General features: G+C 43.7%; 1 protein-coding gene across 3 annotated transcripts in view; it reads right to left on the minus strand.

The window, feature by feature from the left end:
- SPOCK1 (SPARC (osteonectin), cwcv and kazal like domains proteoglycan 1) overlaps positions 1-26,778 on the minus strand; it is a 495,339-nt gene that overhangs the window by 156,185 nt on the left and 312,376 nt on the right. For 2 of the 3 annotated variants that reach the window (XM_038552240.1, XM_038552239.1), the window contains one exon: positions 2,963-3,077. In XM_038552240.1, coding sequence (XP_038408168.1) covers positions 2,963-3,077 — 115 coding nt within the window. Of the gene's footprint in view, positions 1-2,962; positions 3,078-22,410; positions 22,582-26,778 lie in introns of those variants that run through there. The other variant, XM_038552241.1, reaches the window with a different exon arrangement.

The raw sequence follows: 26,778 nt of genomic DNA on the forward strand, positions 1-26,778 counted from the left end.
AATTGGTTTAGCAACTGAAAGACCAGCCATTATCATGTGATGCACCTGCATCTCATCAAACTCTCAGACAAGAACAAGCATGCACAAAATACCCTGTGCAAGAACTAACCACACTTACTACCCGTAAACTCTCTGCCTAAGGATTCCTAGAGGATGTCTCCCAACAAAGAGGAAAGAGTAATGGGTAAGTATTTTCATCAAATCCATTCTACAGATGATAAAGCACCAATTCAGAAAGGCAAAGTAACCTGCCAAGGTCACCGAGCAAGGAAGTAGCCAGCCTGGGAATGGAGCCCAGATTGGTCTCATTCCCTAATTCATGTTCTTAGTCACTGTAATTTTGTGGCCACCAGGAGATGTGGGAGACAAGGATTACACTTTCAATGCAAGCAAACAACTGGTGGTACTTCTCATAGGGAAACACAGCAAGCCCAGACAAACACCACATCCACCTGAACGTGCCTGGTTCCCACCTCCACCTTGCACAGATTTGAGTGTCATGCTGAAAATCTCCTGGGTGGCACTTACAGAGGGGCTATGTTCCAGGAGGAAACAGGCAACAGACTATCCATGTTGCACACCCACACACACATCTACTACCAGATGGCTGAAACCTAGAGGGTTATCCCAGAAAGGGCATTTGGGCATTTGTGGCAAAAGAGGCCCCATCACGCACAGCAAGAGAACCTAAGATAGCTTTCTCGGAGTATGTATGCCTTAAGAACACTTTCTAGTGATAATAACAACCAAGTGTTTTTATATCCCACTCCACAGCAAAGTTGGTTTTCCTCCAGGGTAGAGAAGTATGTAGCTGTAGGGTGTAATGCAAGCCTGGCACATGGGAGGTACTCGATACCTTTCTGTGAAATAACAGTGAATGAAGGGATAGATGAGGACAGGACAAAGGGAGAAGCCAACACATGGTAGTAACGGGAAACATAAGCTTTGGAGATGGATAGTCCTGGGTCTGAATCCTGGCTACCACCTACTAGATGTATAAGCCAATTGCTAATGCCTCTCTTATCTCACTTCTCTCATTTTCAGAGTAGAAACAAAAATAAATACCAGCCTGAGAAAATGGCTGGAAGAACTCAAGGATGTGGTGCTAAGTACAAAGCCTGGCACATGCCAAGGTTCAGGGATGAGATCTACCTTTACTTCCAGGGAGAAGATTCCTGTCTGTGGGAAAGAGCAAAACACACTATACCCTGCATCTCAGTCTTACAGAGACCAAGGATAACTGTTTTTAGGTGGCCATGGAGGCTGGGTCAGGAGCTGGAGCTGCAGGGACTAGCTTTGCAGATGCAGACAGGGTGAGGGCTCTGCTCCAGACGATTTTTCTGCTGGACCATGATGGAGCTTCCCAGGCAGGCTCAGAGGAAACCATTTAGGAAACTGAAGGAAATTAGAACATGTCCCAAGAGGAGCAGCCAAAGGGATGAGCATTGCCTATACTTCAAGAAGTGTGGGAAGAGACACCTGGGTGGCTGGGTGATTGAGCATCTGTCTTTGGCCCTGGAGTCTCAGGATCGAGTCCCACATCGGGCTCCCTGCAAGGAGCCTGCTTCTCCCTCTGCCTGTGTCTCTGCCTCTCTATCTGGGTCTCTCATGAATAAATAAAATCTTTTTTTTTTTTTAAGTGCAGGAATGGGTGGGCGATACCTGGGTGGCTCAGTTAATTAACCGTCTGCCTTCGGCTCAGGTCAAGATCCTAGGGTTCTGGGATGGAGCCTCTCATTGGGTTTCCTGCTCATCACAGAGCCTGCTTTTCCTGCTGCTCCTTGCCCCACTCAAGCTCACTCTCTCTCTCAAATAAATAAATAAAATATTAAAAAAAAAAAAAAAAAGAGTGGGAAGGGACAGAACCCTTCCTGTATGGGCCCAGAGTCAAAATAGAGCTAAGGAACAGAAGCTAGAAGAGGCACCTTTCTGTGGGAACTATGTTCCAGAAAGGCTGTGTTTCTTTCCTGAGGTTCTGGCACTGCACAGGTGGATGGAAGATCGCATTGCCAAATGCCAAACTAGTGTGATGATTCCAGTGCTCATGGCTACACTTCTCCACCACACAGCAGGACAAGAAGAAGGGTGAACAGGCACTGAAATCACCTTTCTCCCACCCACACCAACCCAACCCCACTGTTAAAGGAAGTCTCATGTGTGTGTGTGGGGGGGGGCAGGGGTTCACACATGTGCTGGTTCTTTTTTCAAGTATTTTTATAGGACTGACGGCATATGTAGCCCAAATTCAAAGACTTTCTGTCATCTACAGAAGCCTAAGCCCACTGGATGGATAAGGCTGGGAGAAGGTAAGGGTAACAGATAAAGGCTTCAAGGACCCTGAAGGCCAGTGGGGAGACCTACTGTGTCATGGGTGGGGAAGATGAGACATCAGGTGCTGCATCCTGAGAAAATAGCAAGACACATCCTCAGGAGGAATGGTGGTGTGGTGGTCCTGAGGAGGGAGGACCCCAAACCAGGGCGCCCAGCCTGACAAAGATGCCCACAGGCATCTTTGCGGGCACAAAAGCAGACAGCCTGCAGACAAGGAACCTCCAAGGATGATCATAGTGGCACATGAGTGGTAACCAGGAGACTAAAGCTCAGAGGCCGCCTCTTTGGCTATAAGCTTCCTGGATTTCTGGGGCCATCCTGGAAGGAAGAATGCCCCCCACCATGACCAAGAGGGGAATTTTTGTTCTTCTGCTCAGACGAGGGCTCAGAGACATATAAAGTTGATTGAAAGCAAATACAGATATTGAAATTATTTGCAAACCTGTGTTTGAGAATTGAGATTCATACCCAGAAGGACTGCAGGCACCAACTACCATATAAAATGGTGACAGAAGCACATGCTTTCCTCCTGCCTCCACCTCCTTGCTGTCATTCCCCCCCACCCCTCTGTCAGAGATGGGCTACCACCAGATCTGTCAGCTGGAGGGCGCTTCCCAGCCTGCTGCCTTACCTGGGGAGCAGGTGCTTGCGGCTGACACACAGGGCAGTCTGGTAGTCCTGGGTCACACATACTTTGTGAGGGCTGCACTTCACCTTCAGGCAGGGGTCTTTGGAGGGGTCCAGGGCTGAGGCAAAGAGAACAAGAAGAGGGGCGTCAGGACTTCCAGGGATATTTAATTTTTCTTTCTATTCAAATAAACAAGTGGGAAACAAATAGACCTTGTGTTTGCACACTCCGTGCTATTTTCTGAGGCTGTTGGGTATTGGATCAGATACCGAAACCAGGGGCAATTCTGTGTCTGTGGCACTTACTCCTTTTCACAATCAGGACAGTTATTCCATTGTGTTTTGGGGAGTTTCAGCTTCTCCACCTCAGGCAGGAACGACTTTAAAAATCCTTTAGAATCTTACATGCTCGAAGGACCAAGAGCTACCTTTCCCTCTTTGGTTATCTGCCTGCAATTGCTTTTTACGACTTCATCCATGCCTACCTTTACTTATACCTTACAACGTAAAAAGTCCTTGAGGACAAAGCTTTTTTGGCTCCAGTTCAATCAACATGGACTGTGTGCATCCATAAGCCTGTTTTACATTTTGTGAGGAACCTCGGGATGCGTGAGTCCATTTTGTGCCACACAAAGTCCCAATATAATAAGGAGGGGGAAAGTTGACCCATAAATATTTATTGTGCGAGGCAGGAGGAGGTAAGGGCCATGATGGGCATATAAAATGATAACAGAGCTCGAGAGACACAGAGATCAATTTCTGGGGCCTGGATTCATGAAACATTAATATGTGAGCTGGATCTTGAAGGAGGAGAAGAGTTTGGGAAAGACAAGTTACAAAAGGCCACTGAGGCATGATGACCACACACACCACCAATGCAGGGAGGCATCCGGGGTGATGGCAAGAGGTTCCACCTGATTCCTGAGTGCAGCCCGTGGGCAGGAATAATGGGGGCAGGGAGGGAATGTTGATTCAACCCAGGCAACAGAGGAAGGGTCTACCACAACTGCAGATCCAACTGCAGTGTTTCCCAGAACGGGCCAGGCAGGGGGCCCTCCCTAGTCAGGGCGCTGCAAGCGGAGGCACACGGGCTCCTCAGAGCAGAGGAGAGGCCGCAACGATTCTCTGCAAAACAAAAGCAATTGCACCATCTCCCAGCTCCAGGCCCAAAATGTATTCGGCAGTAAATCTTTCACAACTTCTCTCCACAGCCAGAGGAGGTGATATTTCCCCCTGTCCTCCCTACACAGATATTTGGTTAAACACAGTGGCATCCCGGGGAGCCTAGGGGGCTCAGTGGTTGAGCATCTGCTTTTGGCTCAGGGCGTGATCCCGGGGTCCTGGGATCGAGTCCCGCATCGGGCTCCCTGAATGGAGCCTGCTTCTCCCTCTGCCTGTGTCTCTGCCTCTCTCTCTCTCTCCCTCCGTGTGTGTGTGTGTGTGTGGGGGGGGGGGGGGGTTGTGTCTCATGAATAAATAAATAAAACCTTTTTTAAAAAAAGTGGCAACCCAAGCAGGGAGGGCAAAATTGCCGTGAGAAATGCCCTCATCCCCTCAACCACCAGGTCTCTCGGGGACCATGGCACCCCTGAGCTCCGGGAGGTCATGATTCCTCTCAGCCCCTGCAGGCCCCAAACCTCAAGACCTCCTGTCTCAGGCGGCTGTGGGGGAGTTCCCAGGGAACCTGAGCACACTGAATCCAGAGGCAGCTCTGCTGCCTGAGTAGCTCAGGGTGGCTCCCTCTCCTGCAGCAGCTTCAGCCGCCCTAAGCACAGGCAGGATGACCATCAGGCAGTCAAGTCTGCAACAAGACTCAGGGCCTAGGCCCAGGGGCAGCACGTGACACAGCCTACTCCCCAAGGGACTGCCCACTGTCCAAAGCTTAGCATAGGGAAACAAGCCACAGGACGAGAAAAGAGGCTGATGGAAGCCCCAGGGACAGGGTGTTCACTTCGAACTCTTCAGCTGCGGGCTGCATCCAGGAGGCAAAGGGCAGTGGGGCCTGGGTCTGTTCTCTGAGTCCTCCAAGGCTGGGCCTCCCAGAAACTCACAGAGGGAACTTCCTGGCCCCGGGTGGAGTGCTCCAGGTCCTGGGCATGTCCCCATGAGAAGCTCAGGCCACTGGACTTCCTGTAGTGTCACCCACCGACCCTGGGGAGGCTGCCCAGCCAACCCTAACTGGCTTTCCAGGACTCATGCAAAATTGAGCCAACCTGTACAATAACTACAGATGACCCAAACAACCACCATGCCAATGCTTCGCCATCTCTCCTCACCACGGGATGGAAGTAAGATGGTATGGATCACCAGAGACTTGGGGACCAAACCACAGGCCACCCCAGCCAAGGTTCCAGCTTTGGCATTTCCATGACAGGTGCTCATGGTTGCAGAAGCCTAGGGATTTTCATTGGAGTGTGCTGCTGAGGTGGAAATGGACAGGGGTGATGGACAGCAAAAGCTGGGGGACCTCATGACCAGCTTCACTGCCAAACTTGAGTTTCTCTTTCTTTCTGGAGGCAACCCCACAAACATCCATGTCCACACTGCAGCCCAGATTGTCCTCAATGGACAATGCTGGCTCAAAGTAACCAAGCGAGACTTGCATAGCACAGAAGAGCAAACCCCAGGCCTAGTGTTTTCTGAGTTTGAATGCTGGCTCTGCTGCTTACTCAAACCTCAGTTACCTCTTGCACATAATGTGGGTAATACCATCTGCTATTGCTTAGATTGTCAGGAGAACCAAATGAGTTAGTATTTTTGAGTACTTAAAACAGATCTGATGTATGTGACACACCTCATAGGTGTTTGCTGATTTTTTTTAACATTTTGTCCCCAGAATGATTAATAACCCTTCATAATAACAAAAATAACATCCACTTCTTCAGAGATGCAGGCAATGAAGCACGCCCTATAACTGGATTACCGTATTTAGTTTTCCAAACCATCTGAAGAGGTGGCAGCTGCCAATGTGCCCATTTTACAAATGAAAGATTTCAAGAGTCATGGATGAGAGGCGCAGAGGGTATCTGACACGTAGTCAGTTGACTCCAGAATGCAAACTCCTCACCATGCTGGCCAGCAGCATGAGAATCATGTAGGATCTCCTTTGAAGAGCTGGCTGTGGGGTCCCACCTCACACCAAGTAGAGCGCACAAGTGCACCACGTTCTTGGGAAGCCTTCAGGGCAGAAAGAGACTCCAGGGGTCTAGGTATAGGGTAGCCAGGAAATCTGGTGCTGCTTAGGCCAGAAATGCAGGACTGCCCCACGGGCCTCACATAGCCCCAGGGTTTCCAGAGAAGGTGAAGTGCCCTGCCTTGGAAAACCTTGAAGCCCTCTGCTCACTCTCTCTGCTGGAGTTACCTTTCAGCTCACTCTACAGACTAGTGGTCCAGTCCATTTTCTTTCTGTAGCCTTGCCACATGTCAGGCTACCATTAGGTTAACTACTATAGATCACTGTTCCTCCAATTCTCAAAGCCAGCATTTCTTAAAATAAAAAAATAATTTAAAAAAATCCAACCAAAAATACTAGTAAACGAAAATCATTTAACTCCATACACATACTTAACAATTTGCATATAGAAATAAAGTCTGCTAAAAATTAATTACCAGGGTCTGAATACTTCAAACATGTATGCAAATTATATTGAGTAAATGAACTTCACAGAACAATAAAACTAATAAATCAAGCTGTCAGCATTCATTTAATCACCACGGTGCATTTTGTGTCTGAAAAACGGCAATGTTCAGATTGAGAGGGGATGAGGACAGTGCAAGGAGCGTGTCCTTTCCCTTTAAATGCAATCTCCCAAATGTGCTTTTCCAAGCTGCCCCAAGGCTCGCAGTGACACCGGAGTGCAGCAGACACCCGCATTGGCCAGGGCTGTGTGGCTCCACTTTCTAAAGAGAGTGATAACAGATCAGAATAATAAGTGGCATCTGAGAGGCCTTTTGGTAAGGTGCAGGGAAATTGTGCAGGTAAGGAGGTAGGAGGAGAGCTGAGTGTCAGTGATAACTGGGAGCAGACCTATAAGCTTCCTTTTCAAGGGGCTAATGATTTCTGGAGCCTGTGCTCTCTCTCCCACCACATGCCTGAGGACAGGATGCAGTACTGCCCCTCTCCCCCAATGGCAGAACCCTGGACCCCCTGCCAGTGTCCCTTGCGATGCCCACAGGACCTCTGTGGACCACAGCAGGAAAACCTACCTGCACAGGGCACACACCCACGGAAGATAGATTTCATCCCCCCCATTCCCCAACACCAATCAAGTGTCAACTGGCACAGAACCCATGTCCAATTAATTCGTTTAATAAATTTTACAAAACAAAATTTTCCAAAAAAAAAAAAAAAAAAAAAGAAGAACAAATTAAAGAGAGATGTGTTAAGCTGGAAAATGCTGAATTTGAAAGCAAGTTCATTATAGGCTTCATGTAATTTTTTAAATTAATTTTAGTTTTTAAGCTCACTGCTTGATCTCAATTAAGGTAGTGATATTTTAATTATCTTAATTGTTTCTAAACTTGTTTTCCAGTTCGAGTTACTTTTTAATTAGCTACATTGATTCTAAAATCCAGAATCAAGCTGTTGTGGGCATATCCCATAAGCCTGCTGTTGTGGGCACATCCCATAAGCCCGCTGGCAAAGGGTCGTAACACCCATGTGAGTGGGGGATACTACCTCAGAGATGCTGAGATGAGGAGAGGACGTTCCCTTTTGTGGGTTGGCTACAGAGTCCCTGAGAGTGACCTGGGACACTGACACATTTATTTTATTAATACCCGCAGAGCTCCCGTTCTGTGCAGCACAGAGAATGCCACCTCTAGAGGGAGCTGATGGTGTTCCTGCCCACGGGGGCTCACGGCTCAACAGGGAGGACAGGCAACAGGAGGGTAAGTTCAGCAGGTTTGGAGAGAAGGGGTGGTACCTCACCTTGCCTGTCAGGGAGTCAGACTTCCCTGACAGACAGACATCTATGGAAAATGGGTTTAAGCCAGCTGATGGGATGAAGAACATTCCAGGTAGGAAAAGCACCTTTCTCCCCAGAGAAATCAAGGCAAGTCTGGGGAACCGAAGTGTTTCATTGGGCTCCTAACAGGCTGGAGCTGGGGTGGTAGATGGCAAAATGGGAGAGCGTGGCCACATTACCACGAAGGGCCTTGAAGCCTCAGGGAGGACTCCAGAGGCCCATGGCCCTCCAAGTGCCACCGTGATGACACGTATGTCAGAACCCGATGACTGCTGGCACACCTGCCCATGCTGAAGTTAGCAGAGGGGTGTTACTTTTTTTTTTAAGCAAAAGTGTAACTTTGATAAGAACAGACAAGCCCCTCCAAATAAGGAGGAGTATCAAGGTGGAGGTCCCCGGGGCCAGCTCTTGGAGCCTCGTTTCCTCCTGTGAGGAACCTCCAGGGACCCTAAGACACAAAGGATTCTGGGAGGCAACAAGTCCACCCGGTGAGTCGAACAAGCAAAGACATCGTCTAAAGCAGCCATACGAACTTGTGGTCCACTCTGCTAACTCCAGGAAACTTCCACAAACAAGAGGCCATTCATTTACAAAAAGTTGACAAATTAATGAATGTTTGTTGTCTCCTGGTTGCTTTCAAGACCACTCTCTGCCTGAATCATGCTCAACCAAGGTTCATCCAAAGCGTGGACACTCCCCGTGATTCATTAGGAGTAACTTAATGGATGGATGACAGAGAAATTACTCCAAATTGCTAAAACCTCATCAAGCTAAGATCCCCAACACTTATTACAGCTTGTCTGTCCCCATGGAAACCTGTGCACGCATCTTGCTTCCCCCTCCTCTCCGGAGGGGCTTGTTTACTAGCTGACAACAGAGCCTCACAGAATACAAAACAGAAGATTCCACCCACAGAATTTTGCTGGAACCAGATAAGAATGGCAGTCAGGAAGACTTCTGTCATCATTTTCAGTCTTCCCATTAAAGGCACTGGCCATGCTCATCGGAGGCTGAACAAAGGTGTCCACTGGCCACGCATCTAACTCAGACAGATAGTTGAGTGGCATAGGCAGCTGACCACATATGCCCAAGGATGAGGGAATTGGAGTGGGTGGGGACATAGGTGGATAAGAACAAAGAGGCAGAAGATAGAAAGATGCATCTGACCAAAGGTACCCCTCCTGAAAAGAGATATTTTCTTTCCCCTTCAAACCAAACACCTGAGTAATCTCGCTGTATTAAAACTAAAAGCAGGGATGCTCAGTGGTTAAGTGTTTGCCTTTGGCTTAGGGTATGATCCTAGGATCCAGGATCAAGTCCCACATCAGGGTGGTAGGGGCCAGGATAGTATAAGCTGGTAACAGCCTTTTTAGTAGGGCAATGAATCTGCAAGTTCCTAAATGCTAACAATTGTTAAGTAGAGGTGAATGAGTATATAGGAGTTTATTATAGTATTCCCTCAACTTTTGGTATATATGTAAATTTTAATATTAAAAGGAAAGGAGAGAAAATAGATATATCCCATTAGTCAGCAAGTCAATATGTTAGGCAAAAATATATATCTTAACAGTCTATGGTAAGGGAAAATTATCAACAGCTAGAATGTCTATCTACTCTACCCTACTTGGGCTGCCATAACAGACTGCCAGCCTGGGTGACTTTTATCTCTCATAGTTCTGGAGGCAGAAAAATCTGAGATCAAGTTGCCACCACGGTCAGTGTCTTATGAGAGCACTCCTCCTGGCTTGCGGAGGGCTACTTCTCACTATATGCTTATATGGCCTTTCCTCAGTGCACACAGAGAGTAGGCCAGGGAGCTCTGGAATGTCTCTTCTTATAAAGATACCCATCCTAGAGGATCAGGATGACCTTATTTCACTTTCACTACCTCTTTAGAGGCCCCACCTCCAAATACAGCCACACTGAAGGTTAAGGCTTCAATATATAAAACATTCAGCCCATAACACTCTCTACAGGGAAACAGTTACTTTAATTACAAGACATCCCTTCATGAAATCCTATCCAGCTCTTATAAAAGAGGAAGTAGATCAGTAGGTACTAACACAGGTACAGGTTTATAGCAAATTAAATGAAAAAGCAAGTTAAAATATTTAAAATAGCAAAGTAATTTCCCAATACCACATGACTAGTAAATGGCAAAGCCAGTACTCAAAACCAGATCTGTCTGCTTCTTTTTATTTTATTTTATTTTATTTTATTTTATTTTATTTTATTTTATTTTATTTAAGATTTTATTTATTTATCCACAAGAGACAGAGAGAGAGGCAGAGACACAGGCAGAGGGAGAAGCAGGCTCCATGCAAGGGAGCCCAATGCGCGACTCGATCCCAGGACCCCAGGATCATGCCCTGAGCCAAAGGCAGATGCTCAACCACTGAGCCACCCAGGTATCCCCTGTCTGCTTATAAAGGAGATCGCTTTCCCTTTGCTATCCTGCTGGCCTTGAGAAGTCCCTCTGCCCACAAAGTCCTAAGTCTCCACCCACTCACACACTAGAACCTTCAGTTTTACCACTGTCCTCTCCATTCTGGGGTTATCCTTGCAATCACCAGTGAATGAAGTCAGACTCCCTATGCCCCCAGGGACGACACCCCTGCTGCTGCCTGTCACTGACAGGTTTAGAAACATCACCTGCAAAGAATACTCTCCTGCTTCTTGGAGAATTTTGCCTGCAGCAGGGCAACAATGAAGTCACGACCATTGCTGGGAGCAAGAGCAAGTGTCCGGGACTATGAGAATTTGGAATTTGCATCCAAGGTGTAAAAATGAAGAACAACCAGTGCCTGGCTAGAAAGGGCTTTGCCTTTTGGCTCATGTGCAAAACAAGACATTACAAGCAACCACTGTTAAGTCCAACATGCTGATTTACAAGTCCTGATCATTAGAAAAGAATGCATTAAGACAAGGCTACTAGAGCAGCAGTGGAGATATGCTCCATAAAATCACAAGCCACAAAACTCTATAACCCTGGTCAGCCAATCCTGCCTTCCCAAAGCTATCATCCTATACCTTCCCCTGCTCCCCAGATGGTCTGCGATGGTAAAGACCAGGACCCTCACTTCACATTTCTGCCAAAAAACTAATTTCCCTGTAAAAGTGGGATGGGGGGAAGGTGGATAAAGGTGAGGGGTGTGGGAAAACTAAGTGGAAACAAAGGGAAAGAGAAAGCATTTTATGACATAATACATCATCCAATTAGGGAGCTGACAATGGCAATAGTGACATCTACTAAGTTACAGAATAATGTATTATTACTCTAATTAATCAATGAAGACACAGATGCAGATATCAGTTGAGTATTACTTTACTAATGAGGAAACTGACACAGAGATGGTAAGTAACTTGCCTGTGGTCACACAGCCCTTAAACTAGAAAAGTTTAAACTAGAGAAGTTTCACACCAGAAGTGATGCTCAGAGCCACTAGGTCAACTCATGAAAACAGCTTATGATGGGGATAAAGGCGACAACTACAGTACCAAGCAGCAGCATGTTGAATCCCTTTGTTCTTCTCCCCCCAAAATCATGTCACCTATAGGATCCTCTAAAAAGAACTTCTTACTTTGAAGAAAACACTGTACTATCAGAAGGCAAGGTCAGACTGTTGGACATTTGAGTAAGCTTATATTACTTTTATAATGAATATGAAAGTCAAAGTTTCTTTTTTAAGATGATGCTCATGCCCAGGTAACTTAACTTGAAAAACAATATGGACTAGGTGAGCATTGTGGTTCCTTTTGTGAAATATTCTCTGAAGCCTATCTTTGGTCCACATCACTGACGAGGAGATGGAGGACACCTGGTGGTAACATGGGACGGGATGAGCAGCACAAACAATAGGACCTGAGGATGACCTCCATTCTCAGTGGAGGGATAAGACACCATCCACAGAGAAGTCTTAACCTTCCCAACCATCAAAATGGCCATAATTAATAAAAACCTATAGTGATAAAGGCACTTGGGTTCTACTTCATGGTAACTGGCAGAGATTATTCTTCAGACATTTATGAACAAAGGAGACAGAATTACTGAAAATACATAATACCATAAGGAAAACAAGAGGACATAAAAAGCACAATAAAAATCAAATATTTCCAAGAAAAGGGTATTATTAAAAGAATCTTGTAGCTCATTAAGTCTATGTTTTGTACCTATACTTCATTTTAATACAATTAAAATTCCTATAAAACATGCAGCTTTTCACAAAGAATTAATTCCTTTGTGCTAATGAACATGACTCTGTCACTATTCAGCAGTCCTTGTAGTTGAAGAATGGGGAAATACAGAAACTCTACAAATTTCAAAACAAACAAACAAACAAACAAACAAACCAAAATTAGTGTGTCCAGAAGAACAGCACCCATGGATATGGATCAAAATGGTAAGGGGTATAAAAGGAGAGGCACAACTATGCCACTTCCTGCCTATGTGGTCCAAATGAGTTACTCACTCTTTAGGATTCAAATGCAGACAAAGAGATCTACTTCGCTTTGGTATTGTGAAGATCTGATGACATAATGCATGAAAATTTCCCAGCACAGGGCCTGGTACATATTATCATCCTCGCCACTCATCTAGCTTGCTCTTCAAACACAGAAAATGGATATACACAAAGAGCAAGGAACCCTAGACATTTCAGAGACTCAAGATACTGGGGCAGTTAATAAATGGGCAGAAGACATGAAGAGACACTTCTCCGGAGAAGACATCCAGATGGCTAAAAGACTCATGAAAAGATGCTTAACATCACTCATCATCAGGGAAATTAAAATCAAAACAATGAGATCTCACCTCACAACTATGAGATGCTAAAATAAGAACAAGAAACAAGTGTTGGTGAGGATGTGGAGAAAAGGGAACCCTCTAGCACTATTGGTGGGAATGCAACCTGGTGCAGCAGCTCTGGAAAACAGTATGGAGGTTCCTTAAAATAATTAAAAATAGAACTACTCTATTATCCAGTAATCAGACTACTGGATATTTACCCCTAAAATACAGAAATGCTAATTCAAAGGGATACATGCAGCCCTATATTTATTGCGGCAATATTAATAGCCAAACTATGGAAGCAGCCCAAGTACTCATTGATAGATGAATGGATAAAGAAGATGTGGTATACACATACAATGAAACATCACTCAGCCATAAGAAAGAATAAAGCACTGCCATTTGCAACAACTGGATGAAGCTAGAGAGGAGACAGCAGAGGCCAGAGAAAGACAAATAGCATATGATCTCATTCATATGTGGTATTTAAGAAACAAAACAAAGGAACAAAGAAAAAATAAGAGAGAGAGAGAGAAACTAAGAAATTTATTCTTAACTATAGAGAACAAGTTGATGTTACCAGAGGGGAAGTAGGAGGCAGGATGGTTGAAATCAGTAATGGGGATTAAAGAGTACACTTATCATGATGAAAAATAAATAAATAAAGTTAAATTAAATTAAACTTAATTTAATTTAAAAAATATCCTGGCGCTACAGTGCTGTTCAGCCCTTCCAATTTCAAATGAGAGATTCATCTGTACAAGGACAAACTTGAATGTTTCTCTTTGAGCATCATGCTCAGGGTCTACTTTATCTAGAAAACTTTTGCTGATTAGCCAGATCTACCACTGCCAGATCTACCATATGACAACTAAGGAGTTCATGTATCTCTAGCAGAACTGTGTTCTACTCTGTTTCATCTCAAAGATTATAAGATCTGGGAATGAAGAATGAAACCCTTTTTTTTTTGCTCTAAATTACATGCACTAAGAACTAACAACAAAGCCTTGTCAACAAACCCACAAGGTCATAGTCTTTGTTTTGAGAGAAGGTATTTTGGGCTTTGAAAAGTCTCTAGTGGAGAGTCATGGAATTTGAATCTTAAGGTATCCTAAGGCCTACATTCAACCACCACTGATAAAATGCTGGGGGTGGGGGGTGGACACTGATTAAGGAGAAAGAATCTGGCAAACATTGTTGATCCAAGCAGACAAGGGCCCGAGTCCAAGGAACTTGGTAACATGGGGTATGCTGGGTACAAACGGACAGCAGGGTTTAGCAAGGCAGGCTTTGTGCACAAGGCTTGTGCTTTCTGATCCTTAGCCAGAGGCTGTCCATCTGACTGCTTCGACCCTGTCTTATAAAGCTTAGCAGGAATAGGTGTTAACTGAAACCAGAACAATAAAGTCTGCAGGGAAATCTTGACCCAAATTAGACAAAGGGATGGATGTTCAAATGCCCTCTAAGAGCCTCAGATGAGGCAGTTGCTTCCATAATGTGGCATTCTGAGAAGTAGAACCTCAATCCAGAGCTCTAGTGAGGTGACATAATGTTCATTCACTGGCCACCTCTGTATCAAGTCCAAAAATCAGTACGAGAAAGCAAAATAGTCCCATAACAGAGGTATCTACCACAGGCAGGTCTCTTTTTCCTCTTTTCCAAAATCTAACCTAGTTCTTACTTCTCAGACTATAGTGGGTGAGGGAGAATGCAAATCTATAGTGAATATCCCTGTAGCATCTATTTTACTAGGTGGTAAATAATTTAAAACTTTTCTAAAATAATAAGGCAATCACTGGTCTACTTTAGAATACAAAATTAATATAAATTTGTATAAAGAGACTCCAAAAATGTATGTGCTTGTAGTAGATTCTGTCCCCTGAATCTCAAGATAGATGTTTGTTCTAGCTTGCCCTTAGAGGCTCTCTGGTAGAAAAGTCTCAGAAGTGTTGAAAGTGTTTACCAACTTTAAAGGGTCTTAAGAATGAAGTGGAGAGCTCTCCAGGGTACTGATATCTAGGATGGAAAATCAATAGCACTAAAAGTACATACAAAGAACTTTCTCAAGCAAATTGTTCATTCTTCCAGGACCATTTGAAGCTAGTTAATCAAAACTGCATCCCACACCCCCTGGAACAGACTCCCCATGCCATCTGTTCCCAGGAATCTCAGTCCCACTGGTAAAAGTCCCCAAGATTTTTCAGAGAATTGACCCTGTATAATCCAAAGCTTTTCTGAGAGCATTCAATGTGTCAAATATTGGGTGAGGTTTACAAATGAGTTACAAAGCATTTGTCGTTCCCTAGGTATGAATATCAAAGTTAAAGCTTTTATTACTTTCATCCCTCCCACTGTTAATTTTTTAGAAACACTTGGCCCCAGATTTATAAACAGGTAATTGGAGACTACTCATTTCCAAGTCCTTTCTTTCTCCAATTAGGGCAGATTCATTTCTGCTTCCTTAGGATGGTTCCCAAGGCTATTAAATTCCATTCCTTAACTGATAACATTGAAGCAGTCATGACAAAGTTAGTGCTGATTGGAACAGAGGTTTCTTTGGGCACCTTCTAAGCTATTAGAAATTACTTCAAACTGAGAGAAGAATGGTTGTATCTCCCACTGTAGGATTCAGTAAATCTGTATCATTTAAGTCTCATGTATTCTTGTTCCTTTGTTTTGTGTGTCCCACCTTATAGAATCATTGCTAAAATACTTTTCCATGTACATCCAAATCAGCCAAGCAATTCACAGTTCCAACCTTGCCCACAGCCAGCTCTCTTTTCTACTTTTCTCTTCACCCATGTGCCCCTTGATGTCCAATTACCTCCCTTACATTACTCTAAGATAAAGCCTATACTGCTAATATAAAATATAAATCAGGTCTTAACTGCACATAGAAGACAGATCCAACAATAAATAATGAGAAAGGACCTATGAGGTTTCCTAAAATAAATATGGAATACACACAAGGAGTAAAATCTTTCATTTTCATTCTTCAGCAATAAATACTGAGTACCTAGCAGGTAAAACAGAGCAGGGAGATAATCATCTTTGGATACTCTAATGGTTGCAATGTTTCTTTCATTAAAGGAGTGAAAATGATGTTTTTGTTAAATTTATGGATTCTAAATTTTATATATATTTTTAAAAGAATTTTATCTCCCATTCAATAGGTTGCCTGAATTTGAGATGACACCGTTAAAGGCAACCTACAAAATGGGACAAGACACTTGCAAATGCTATATCCAATAAGGACTTGATATCTAAAATATATGAAGAACTCATATCACTCAATAACAAAAACAACCATACAATTCATGAAAAATTAGGCAGAGGACCTGAATAGACATTTTTCTGAAGATGATATAGAGATGGCCAAGAAGCATATGAAAAGAGGCTCAGGGAAATGCAAATCAAAACTACAATGAGATATTACCTTACATCTGTCACAATGGCTACTATCAAAACAAACAAGTGTTGGCAAGGAAGTGGAGAAAAGGAAACCATCACGTACTGTTGGTAGTAATATGAACTGGTACACTCACTGTGGAAAACAGTATGGCGGTTCCTCAAAAAATTAAAAATAGAACTATTATATGAACCATCAATTCCACTTCTGGATAATTATCAAAACAAAATAAAAAAATAATTTAAAAAGATATACTCAACCCTATGTTCATTGCAGCATTATCTCCAAGGTCCTAAATATGGAAACAATTTAAGTGGTCATCTATGGATGCGTGGGTAAAGAAGAGATGGTGTACACACACACACACACACACACACACACACACACACACACACAGTGGAATATTACTCAGCCACAGAAAGGAATTAAATCTTGCCATTAGCATCAACATGGATAGGCCCAGACAGTATAGGCTAAGTGAATTAAATCAGAAAAAGACAACAACCACATGATTTTTTTTACTTATATATGAGATCTAAAAAGCAAAACAAATGAACAAACCAGAAACAGGCTCATAAATACACAGGACAAACTGGTGGTTGTCAGAGGGGAGAAAGATGAGAGGAGAAGCAAAATAGGAAGGGAACTAAGAAGAGTACTAATCTCCATTTATAAAACAAGTTGTGAGGATGAAAAGTATAGCATAGGGAATGTAGTCAATAATTCTATAATAACTTTGTGTAGTGACAAATGGTAACTAGATCTATGAGGTGATCATTTCATAATGTCTAAAAATACTGAATTCTGAAATATAATATTGTATGTCAGTTATAACTCAGTAAAATAAGAGCTTCATGACTTTGTCTTCCATAATCTGTCTTCAAACTTCCCTTCCAGAAGTTGGCTCATATTCTCAGTCTGTATCCTCCTCATCCTCCAAGGTTTACCCCACCTTCAGTTACACTGGACAACTCACCAACTCTTCTTTTGCTTTTATGCACTCAGAGCCCAGACTTTGTATCCAATACAATGAACCATTCCACTCTTTTATATTTTTTAAGATTTTATTTATTTGAGAGAGAGAGAAAGAGAGCAAGCACAAGTGAGGGGAAGAGGCAGAGGGAGAGGAAGAAGCAGGCTCCCTGTTGAGCAGGGAGCCCAACTTGAGGCTTGCTCTCAGGATCCTGGGATCATGCCCTGAGCTGAAGGCAGACACTTAACTGACTGAGCCACCCAGGTGCCCCATGAACCATTCCAGTATCGTAACTGCCTTATGAGACCAATATTACCTCCACTTGACAGATAAGAAAGAAATTTAAAACTAACCGAAGTTAGTTTTATATAACTAGTATATAACAAAGATGAGCTGTGACTCTAAGTCTGTTGTAATCCAGTAGAAGCTTCAGGAGACCAGAGTGAGTGTCTATCCAGACTACTGCATGCCCCTCACCTAAGTGGCATCTGGAATATCATAGGGCTTAATAAAAATTGAGCACATGCATGAATGGCCCCCAGCCCATGGACCTACTCACAACTCTCTCTTGCTCTGTGAAGCTAAGAATGAAGTCTGGCTCATCATTTTGGAACCCCAAGTTCCCTGGCATGTGTCTGCTATAAGGAACATGCTCAGTTAATGCTGAATAAACTATCTATGAAGAGTATCTTTGGATGAATATTATAGGCTGGAATTTCTAGGTCACAAAGATCCAGAACCAGAAGAGCCCTTGGACATTGCCTCAAGACCCACAAGTTTATATTTAACATAGGGAAGACTTTAACCCCTCAATTCAGTAGACATTTATGAAATGACTTTTATGTGTCAAGCTGATTATTCAGAGATGGGTAAGACACAAGTCCTTGCTCTTAAAGGAACCAACATTTTAGTAGAGGGATAATAGTAAAGGAAGGGAGGGAAGGGGAAAGAGAAGGAATAGCAAGAAAAAGAAGGAAGAGAGAAGAGGTGGAAACAATGGATACTTAGAAATGCTAAGCAGGTCATTTTAAAAGAGTGATGCAATAGAGAGCTCCTGAGTAGCCACACTGGATTAAGTAATCAGGCAAGACCTCTCAGAGGAGGTGACATTAAATCATGATCTGACAAGAAGGAACCAGACTTTAGAGGATCAGGTGAGGAACATTACAGAAAAAGGACTGTAAAGGCCCCAAGGTAGCAAGAGATCCTGGAGTGCTGGATAAAGAGACAGGTCTTGAGAGGTCATATGGCTTTTTTTTTCAAGGACATACAGCTAGAATAGGACCAGGACTTAACTTAAGAAAGACCAAGTCTCAGCTACATATCCTGAGAGCAGTGAGTCCTAAGATATGAGACACGTTGAGACCTAACAGAGGTGCATAGGCAACCACCTGCTGGCCTCACTCCAGACCTGGACTCACTTTCACTATGGCCTTGCCCAAACAGGCCCAGGGCTCTACTTCGACACTGGGGTCTTGAGAAGTCATCACTCAGGTTCCAAAGCTAAAGATGAATAGGGGGATCCCTGGGTGGTGCAGCGGTTTAGCGCCTGCCTTTGGCCCGGGGCGCGATCCTGGAGACTCGGGATCAAATCCCACATCGGGCTCCCAGTGCGCGGAGCCTGCTTCTCCCTCTACCTATGTCTCTGTCCCTCTCTCTCTCTCTGTGTGACTATCATAAATAAATTAAAAAAAAAAGACACATTTAAAGATGAATAGGCCAGAGAGAACCGAGATTTAGGGCTTTCTGGACACCATCTTTGCTCATAAGAGCCAATGACCAATATACATGATATGAATTATATGGTAAAATTAAAGAAACATGAACTTTGTGCTCTAGCCAGATCCAGTTTCACACATGAGCTCAGCTGCTTGGATGCTGTGTGATTCTGGGCGAGTTATACCGCCTCTTTGAGCCATAAAGGGGAGTAGTTATGTCTCTCTTACACGATGGTTGAGAGCACTGATGAGGCAGTATGCCTGATGCTGAACATTGATCTTGGCAAGTCTTCAGTCAATGTTAGTTTCAACTCTTTCTCCTGTGATTCCCGTTAAACATTCCTTAAAGATCCACTAGTCCAAACTGAACCTCTTTTCTTCTCCAGATTTCTCTACCAGGTCATCTTTATGGCAAAATACAACCTTGAAACCATCTTGCCTCCAGTATCTATTTCCCCAGAGACTCCAGTTAGCCTCCTCTGTTGCTGGCATGGCTCTGCCCTCCACTGTAAGCCCTCCAGGGAATCTGCACAAAGCTTCACTGACCCAGGAGGCTCCGTCCCACCCTCAACCCCTCAGGGAAGTTTTGCTGCAAACCAATATACCGAGCACCCTGTAAATTTTTTCTCCTCCTTTCACCAGGGTGAAAGAAGAAAAAAATGAAATAAAGGAGGGCCCCTTGTCAGCCAGTACTCCTTCCCTATGCAAATGTGTAACAGAGATTGTTGGCCTCAGATCACCCCACTGGCTGGGACTAGAGCAGCCATCAGGCCTTTTGTGATCCTGAAATAGCTAATGAGGGGATGTGTTTCTGTGTAATCCAAACACTATCCATTTCATGCCCAACCGTTTTTTAAACGGGCAACAAATCTCCCTGGTGTGTATTCCTTCCTCTGACAAACAGAAACTCTGTCTGGTCTCTTTGTGGGCCCCTCCAATCAACAAGGGCAAGAGGCCCTTGATGCTGATTCAAAGCCACCAGCACAAAGGCAGACCCATGGGGCATCTCCCTCCCTCCACCCTTCCCTTTCTCCTGAAAACTTCCCTTCACTGGAGGCCATCACCAAACCCAGGATTGAGAACACAGACTGATGAAGGAGCCCATTGATTTTTAACTCATTTCTAAATTACAAGTTGCCAACATTTCAGACTAAGTTCACTACTGTTTCAGGCAATGGCCTGAACAGATATAATATGACAAAGCTTCAGAGATAGGATAGAAATTCCCAGGACTACAAAGTAGGGTACCTCAGGAGTCCAATCATGGGGCAGCAGAAGTGCCTCTGCAGCCTGAGACGTAGGGAGGGGCTGTGGCTGAACAACTCACACGTGTTACTGCAAAAATGTAGTGACCCATTGGATGTGGTCTGAGGTGCTCAGAGGGCATCCTTTATTATTATTTTTTAATAAATATTTTATTTATTTATTCATGAGAGAGAGAGAGAGAGAGAGAGAGAGAGAGAGGCAGAGACACAGGCAGAGGGAGAGGCAGGCTCCATGCAGGGAGCCTGACATGGGATTTGATTCAGGGTCTCCAGGATCACCCCCTGGGTGGAAGGCAGTGCTAAACCGCTAAACCACCCAGGCTGCCCGAGGGCATCCTTTATCATGCGCTTCCAGGGTCATGAATATCATCTCAGCCCATCCTGTCCCCACCAAGAGGTGGCACAGACATCTCCTAGGGAACAATTCCTTATGGGAACACATCTCCTTAGCAACCAATCCCCTCCCCTGTGGCTTTCAAAATGGAAATCAATAGGTCATGGACATGAAAATAGGTAAGTTACAGAGATCAAAGTCCAGCACAAGAAATACAGCCAATACTACTGCAGACACTGTACGGTGACAAAGGGTGACTACACTTGTCATGGTGAGCTTGGAGTACAGAATCATCGAATCACTCTGTTGTACCCCTGAAACTAATATAATATTGCATGTCAATTATATTTCAATAATAATAAAAAATCATAAGAGAACAGGGTTGACTCTACAGTAGATGAATTTCCAATGATTCATCTATTCATTAAGCATAGACCTTCACTGAGTCCTACTCCATGGCAGTCATCATTGTGGGTACTAAATAAAATAAGCCAGTCTCTATACTTTGGCAATGATAGCCCTTGAGAGCCACCAGGTACCCACCCCATCTAGATCTCCTGGAATCCAGAGGCAACCTTATGAGGCAAGTGTTTCCATCATGCTCATTTTAAGATCAAAATAACCCAATCACCCCACAGGTGTGCTTTGACCGGCCGATGGGCTTTTACAGTTTTAAGTTGCTAGCAGTAAAAAAAAAAAAAAAAAAAAAAAAAAAAAAGAATGAAAGAATGAAAGAAAGAAAGAAAGAAAAAGAAAGAAAGAAAGAAAGAAAGAAAGAAAGAAAGAAAGAAAGAAAGAAAGAAAGAAAGAAAGAAAGAAAGAAAGAAAGGAAAGGAAAGGAAAGAAAAAATCATACAAAGATCCAGCATACATTTCTGGTTTAATTTTAATTGAAAGATGTAGCCACACCTGGGCTCACATTCCTACATGGATACCTGCTTTTCCCCCAGCATCTTCTGCATCCCTCTCTGCTCTGTGCTTTGCTTCCTCTCTTCCTAACTCCATCTCCCCCATGTTCATTGGCTGCCTGGCCCTGAAGGCACTGGCATGTGTACCACCCATAGAGCTCCCAAGAATTTATCTTTTCTTCACAAAATAAATAAATAACTGCACCATTCATATTCTCTGTTTCTTTCACTTAGCAAATACTCTCAAGACAATTAGAATAGAATGTTCCAGAAGGGTTAGTTTTCTTGAGTTTAAAAGCAGTTCCCAGTCCACAGTATTTCAGTGTTTGGCAAACAAAACAACATGATAACTATTTTTTTTTTTTTTTTAGCTTTAACAGCCTGTCTAATTATTCTTCCTTTGAATTTTCACATCTGCATAATTAACTTAGCGATCCTCTGCCCTGGAGAATTTCCCCCTCTTAACAGGCTTTACTCTGCTTTTTTTCTTTGAGTCTTGTCTATGCTGAACATCAATCTTAGTGTGATCAGATCCCAGAGGTGTCTCTGTGATGGGGATGGTGGAGGGACAACAAAGGGACCTCCCCCGGCCTAGTATTTTCCCCAGAGCTGGACTTTCTCCCTCATGTATGCCAAAGCGGCACAGGAGGATGTCTCCCACACAGCTTCCCAATCTGCAGAGGTTTCTGCTCATCACTTGGTCTACAACCAACATCTTCTCAACATCCTAGCCCACAGACATTCCATTTCCTGAGTACTCATGTCAGAAATCATAGGAATGAGCAAATTCCTTTGTATGAAAGGTTGTTAACCAGGGTTCTGTGGATAAACTTCAGAGGATCTAAAACTATATCTAAATTTTTATGTGCACTTTTAGTGATGTCAAGGATCCAGAGTGAATGTTTACCTTGAATCCTTCAGTCCCTTTGCTAGTAGTACCCCATTTCCCTACATGGAATCTCTCTCCCCACTGTGCACAGGCTAGGCAGGACAGTGGGTTGAGAATGCCACTTCCCACTAAAAAGACCTGGGGGATCGATGCCCAGTGATCCCTCCTCCTCTTCCAACCCTTGTGCATTCAATCCCACTGACCTTCCTGAGACCGCATCGTGAAGAGGAGGCTCCAGGGAAGAGAGGCATTATTAGCCTGTGTCTGCTGCTGCCTAGCTGCCTAGGGCTCTCTTAGTCCCAGTTCCAAGCCAGGATTTCCACTCCAGCTCTCAAAGCTTCTGGGACCTCGGCATAGCCTGTCCATAGTATGTGAGTCAGGTTCTCTTGCCAGATTACTCTTAAGTGAATTCATGGCATCTAGAAAACATCACAGGAGTCTGTGGTTGGAAACCTTGAAGGCAGTGAACAGTCCTGAATGAAGCCAATTAACACATTGAGCCATCACTGTTCTGAAGGCTCTGAGTAACTGGTGTCAAGGGACCATTGTCAACATCACAGCCTGCAGAAAGCTGCTCCCTGGACATGAATGTTGTGCATAGCCCTGAAATGTGGGTATTGAGATTTACACAGAACACTCCTGTGAAGGTCAGTGGTGAGGGGATGTCGGCTGTGCCATAGAAGGGTAGGAGTCTTGGGGCCTTGTGATGAGGAAGAGCCAATGGAAAGAGGATAGCTTGGGCTCTGAGAAGACTCCCAAGCAAACCTCATCCTTCTCAGGATGGCTAGGGGATAACCTGGTCTAGGGGCATCAGTGACCAGTACCCCCAGGGTCTCAGTCAGAGGAGGCAAATCACCACCTTATTATGGCATCTCCATGCTTCCTGAGGAAAAGGTAGCTCTATCACCTCCCAGATTAATAGGCAGAGTTCCAGGCACATGAAAAGACTGGTGTGCCTCTTAGTCCTACGATCAAATTCTCAGCCCAGAATCAGATCCAACTGGAATCAAGTGTCCATCTGGACCCAATCAGCTAGGGCCTGAGGTAAAAATTCTCATCTCAGAAAGCAAACATGGCTACCAGGAGAATACCCATAGGACTTTCTCCTTTTTTGAGTAGAGATAAATGTTTCTAGAGAATGGGTAGTTTTGAGTTGGGAAGATACCTCCAAGGACATCAACCTTAGGAATTACATGAGGGGAGAAAAAAGGTTTTACAAATGGGATCACCTCTGTATTGAAGAGTCCAAGCCACTGGAATAAGTACCACAGAGTTGACACTTGATGTCAAGTGTATGCTGTCTCACCAATTTCCAAATGCAGCTAATTAGGATCATAAGCAACCTCCAGATGCTTGAGACAAAGGGCATCACAGTGTCCCGTGTTCTTCTGGAGCCTCAAAACTCCCTCTCCAAGTAAGGCTGACCTCCTATCCTGTCAGCCTGAGCTCATACTTATATTTCTTTGGGTTCCAATGGCAATTAATACTTATGCTGTAGAAGTATTATTGCTTTCATCTACAAATTTAGTTATGATTTCTATTTCTACCACCTTTTCCTTGTGTTGCCTACCAAATCGTGAGCTGTGTCTTATATTTTTACTTCTCTCAGAGCATCCAGTATCATACGTCTGTTGACAAAACATTATCAACAAGTTTATAGTAAACACATTGTTTATAATATCCTGGCACCACTGAAAATGTTTTTTTCTTCCCCTCCAAACTGCTTTTGTATTCAAGAATCTCTAGGATGTGCCTACATCTAAGATGTGAGCAAGATGGAAGATTTTAAAAACCTATCTTTTTTCATCAAGTATTCAGAGCCACCACTACCCAATTTCCATGATGTAAGAATAAGATCCAATAGCTGTCACAGTCTGAGTAAGATCTAAGAGTTGTCATTCCCTATTTGCATCTTTGGTGGTATATTATACATGGTATTATCTCAGTGTGAATCCAGGTCTCCAGTGCAATATTTGGGCTAGCTTTGTATTTTCACTTTCAAGCTGATAAGGTAGTGGTTTTCTTTTTCTTTCTCCTATCCCTAGGGAAAAAGAAACCTCTGATCAATATACTATTCCCACTTGCTTTCGTCTCCTAAGAAAACCTACTGTCTGCTTACAGTGTCATCTAAAGTAATGCTAAGGAACAATTTTTTATGTTTAGATCAGGGGTGATCTGCACACACACACCCCTTTTCAGGAGACATGTGGCAATGTCTGGAGAAAATGCACTTCTTACAACTGGTGAGCAGGGGTGGGGGCAATGATACTATTGGCTTTTAGTAGGTAGAGGTCAGAAATGGTGTCAAACATTTTACAATACACAGGACAGCCCCTCACAACAGAGAATTATCTGGTCTGAAATGTCAATAGTTCCAAGGTACAGATACCCTAACTTAGATATATAAAGTGTGTTCATTTCTACATGAAGGATGAGAAGTGAGCCTAGCTAGAATTGGAGGCCTAAGAATAAGGAAGCAGGAACGGAGGTTGTGCTCCTAGAGAACCTCCAGAGAGCACATCTATGCCATGGCAACATTGGGAGGTGTTCCAGAAAGCATATAAACCAATTTCCTCATGATATTGTAGAGGAAATGAAGTCCAGAGAGGAGACCCAACTTGTCCAACGCCCCTGGGCAAGCCAGCTGCAGAGCCGAAATGAGAACCCCAGTCTCATGTTCTCAGCCCAGAAATCCATCTGCTCCAACACACTGGTCCAATGGAAAGGAGGAAAGGGGATACGGCTCCAAATGCACCACTGGCCTTGAAATTCACTAAGAGAGATGGGAGGGAGGGAGATACCTTTCTGATCCATGAAGAAATCAGATGCACATTCTAGAGACTTGAAGGCAAGGGATTTCTTCCACAACAGATATGCATTTAGGACCTACTATACGCCAGGCATTGGTTCAGGTGCTGGAAATACACCAATGAATGGGAGAGACAAAGTGCCTGTGACTTCACCTCTGGTAATACATTGCAAGAGTGGCAGGCTTAGCCACCAGGAAAAGGGAGAGAAAACCTAAGACCAAACCTAAGACCAAAGCAAAAGTAAGCCGAGTCCCCTAATATCTCCTCCAGGGCTCAAAGAGCTATATAAGAAGGCAAACTTCCTAAGTACCTTTAAAAAGGATGATGCAACATTTTGCTTCAGGCTCTAAACCTTTCATAGGTCACTACGCATTGCATTACCTCCTCATTACCTAGGAATGTGTTCCTAGGTAATGCAATAGTAGTGCTAATCCTAACAGCCAATATTTCCTGGGCATGGGTTTGTGTGCAGGATACTGCATTGTGCACTTAGACACATCATCTCATTAAATCCTAACAACCCTGGGATGTAGGTATCATTACCCCGATTTATAGATGCAGATACCAGGGTTCAATGATGCAAAGTACCTAGTCCAAGGTCATAGGGCTAGAGGAACTCAGCCACTGAGACCTAAGATCTTAAGGACTAGGCTGGAGGGTATCAAGACTTCCTAAGCTTTCAGAGCTAAGACCTGCCAGTCAGCATGGCTACCATGTGACTCTCAACTTCCTGTTCCTCTACCACAGCCCAAGTGGCATGCCTGCAGTTCATTCATAAGGTCATATAGCAAACAATCAACTACTTTCATTAATATATATTATATTTCTTTCTGTTCAATGTGGCTTCTCGGAAAATTTAAACTGTCAGCAGGCCATATATTTCGAACTCATGCAGTTCACACAGAACATAAAAAGCCACCCTGGCAGGAGGACCACCTTGTTTGAAATGTAAATGTTCGTATGCTGTTAAACCCTGAAAAGCAGGGAGGTTATATGAAGTATTCATTTGCACTTTTGAATACCATCAGGCAAAACAGATTGCTTGCTGCCCCATAAATTTTCACCACTAGATTAAATTTTGTTAATGGGACTAAGAACATCTAAAATAACCCATTTTTCTATGTGAATATTGGATCCAAGTCATTAGTTCTCTACCAGATTAAGTTTGAGTTTTTTGGGTTTTTTTTAGTTCTGCCAAGAATCCCATCAAATGGCTATCCACCTCGCCACATAACCACTGTGGTTGGAAGGTCCACACACAGAGCAGCAGAGTCAGGACAACACAGGACTGAAGACAAGAAGCTGACCAAATCTGCTGAGTCTCTGAACACTTTGTGGATAAATGCTTGAGAATCTCATTCAGCCAACGTTTAGAGAATATCCACTATACTTCTGAAACTGTAAGTGCTTTCAAACGAGTTGTCTTTTTTAAACCTCACCAGAAATCTGGGAAGTAAGAGTTACTTCTCCCATCTCATTAATCACAAAAAAGTAAAGCTCAGAGAAGTTCAATTATCTCCCTGGGGCACACAGCTTAGGACATGGCCCAGCCAAGATTCAAATCTACTGTTCCAAATCCAAGCTCTTGTTCTCTCTCTCCTTTCGCTGGTTTCCCCCTTATACCAATCACTTAAGAGAGGCAGCCATACATACAATACAGCCCTGGCTTCGAGGAGCTCATGAGTTTATAGAAAAAGAGATGTACCCGTACAACTCCAGAAGTTCACATTTAAAGAAGACTTACCACGTGCCATGTGTTGG

The sequence above is a fragment of the Canis lupus genome, chromosome 11 (assembly GCF_011100685.1).
Source record: "Canis lupus familiaris isolate Mischka breed German Shepherd chromosome 11, alternate assembly UU_Cfam_GSD_1.0, whole genome shotgun sequence".
In the NCBI taxonomy this organism is placed as follows: Eukaryota; Metazoa; Chordata; class Mammalia; order Carnivora; family Canidae; genus Canis; species Canis lupus.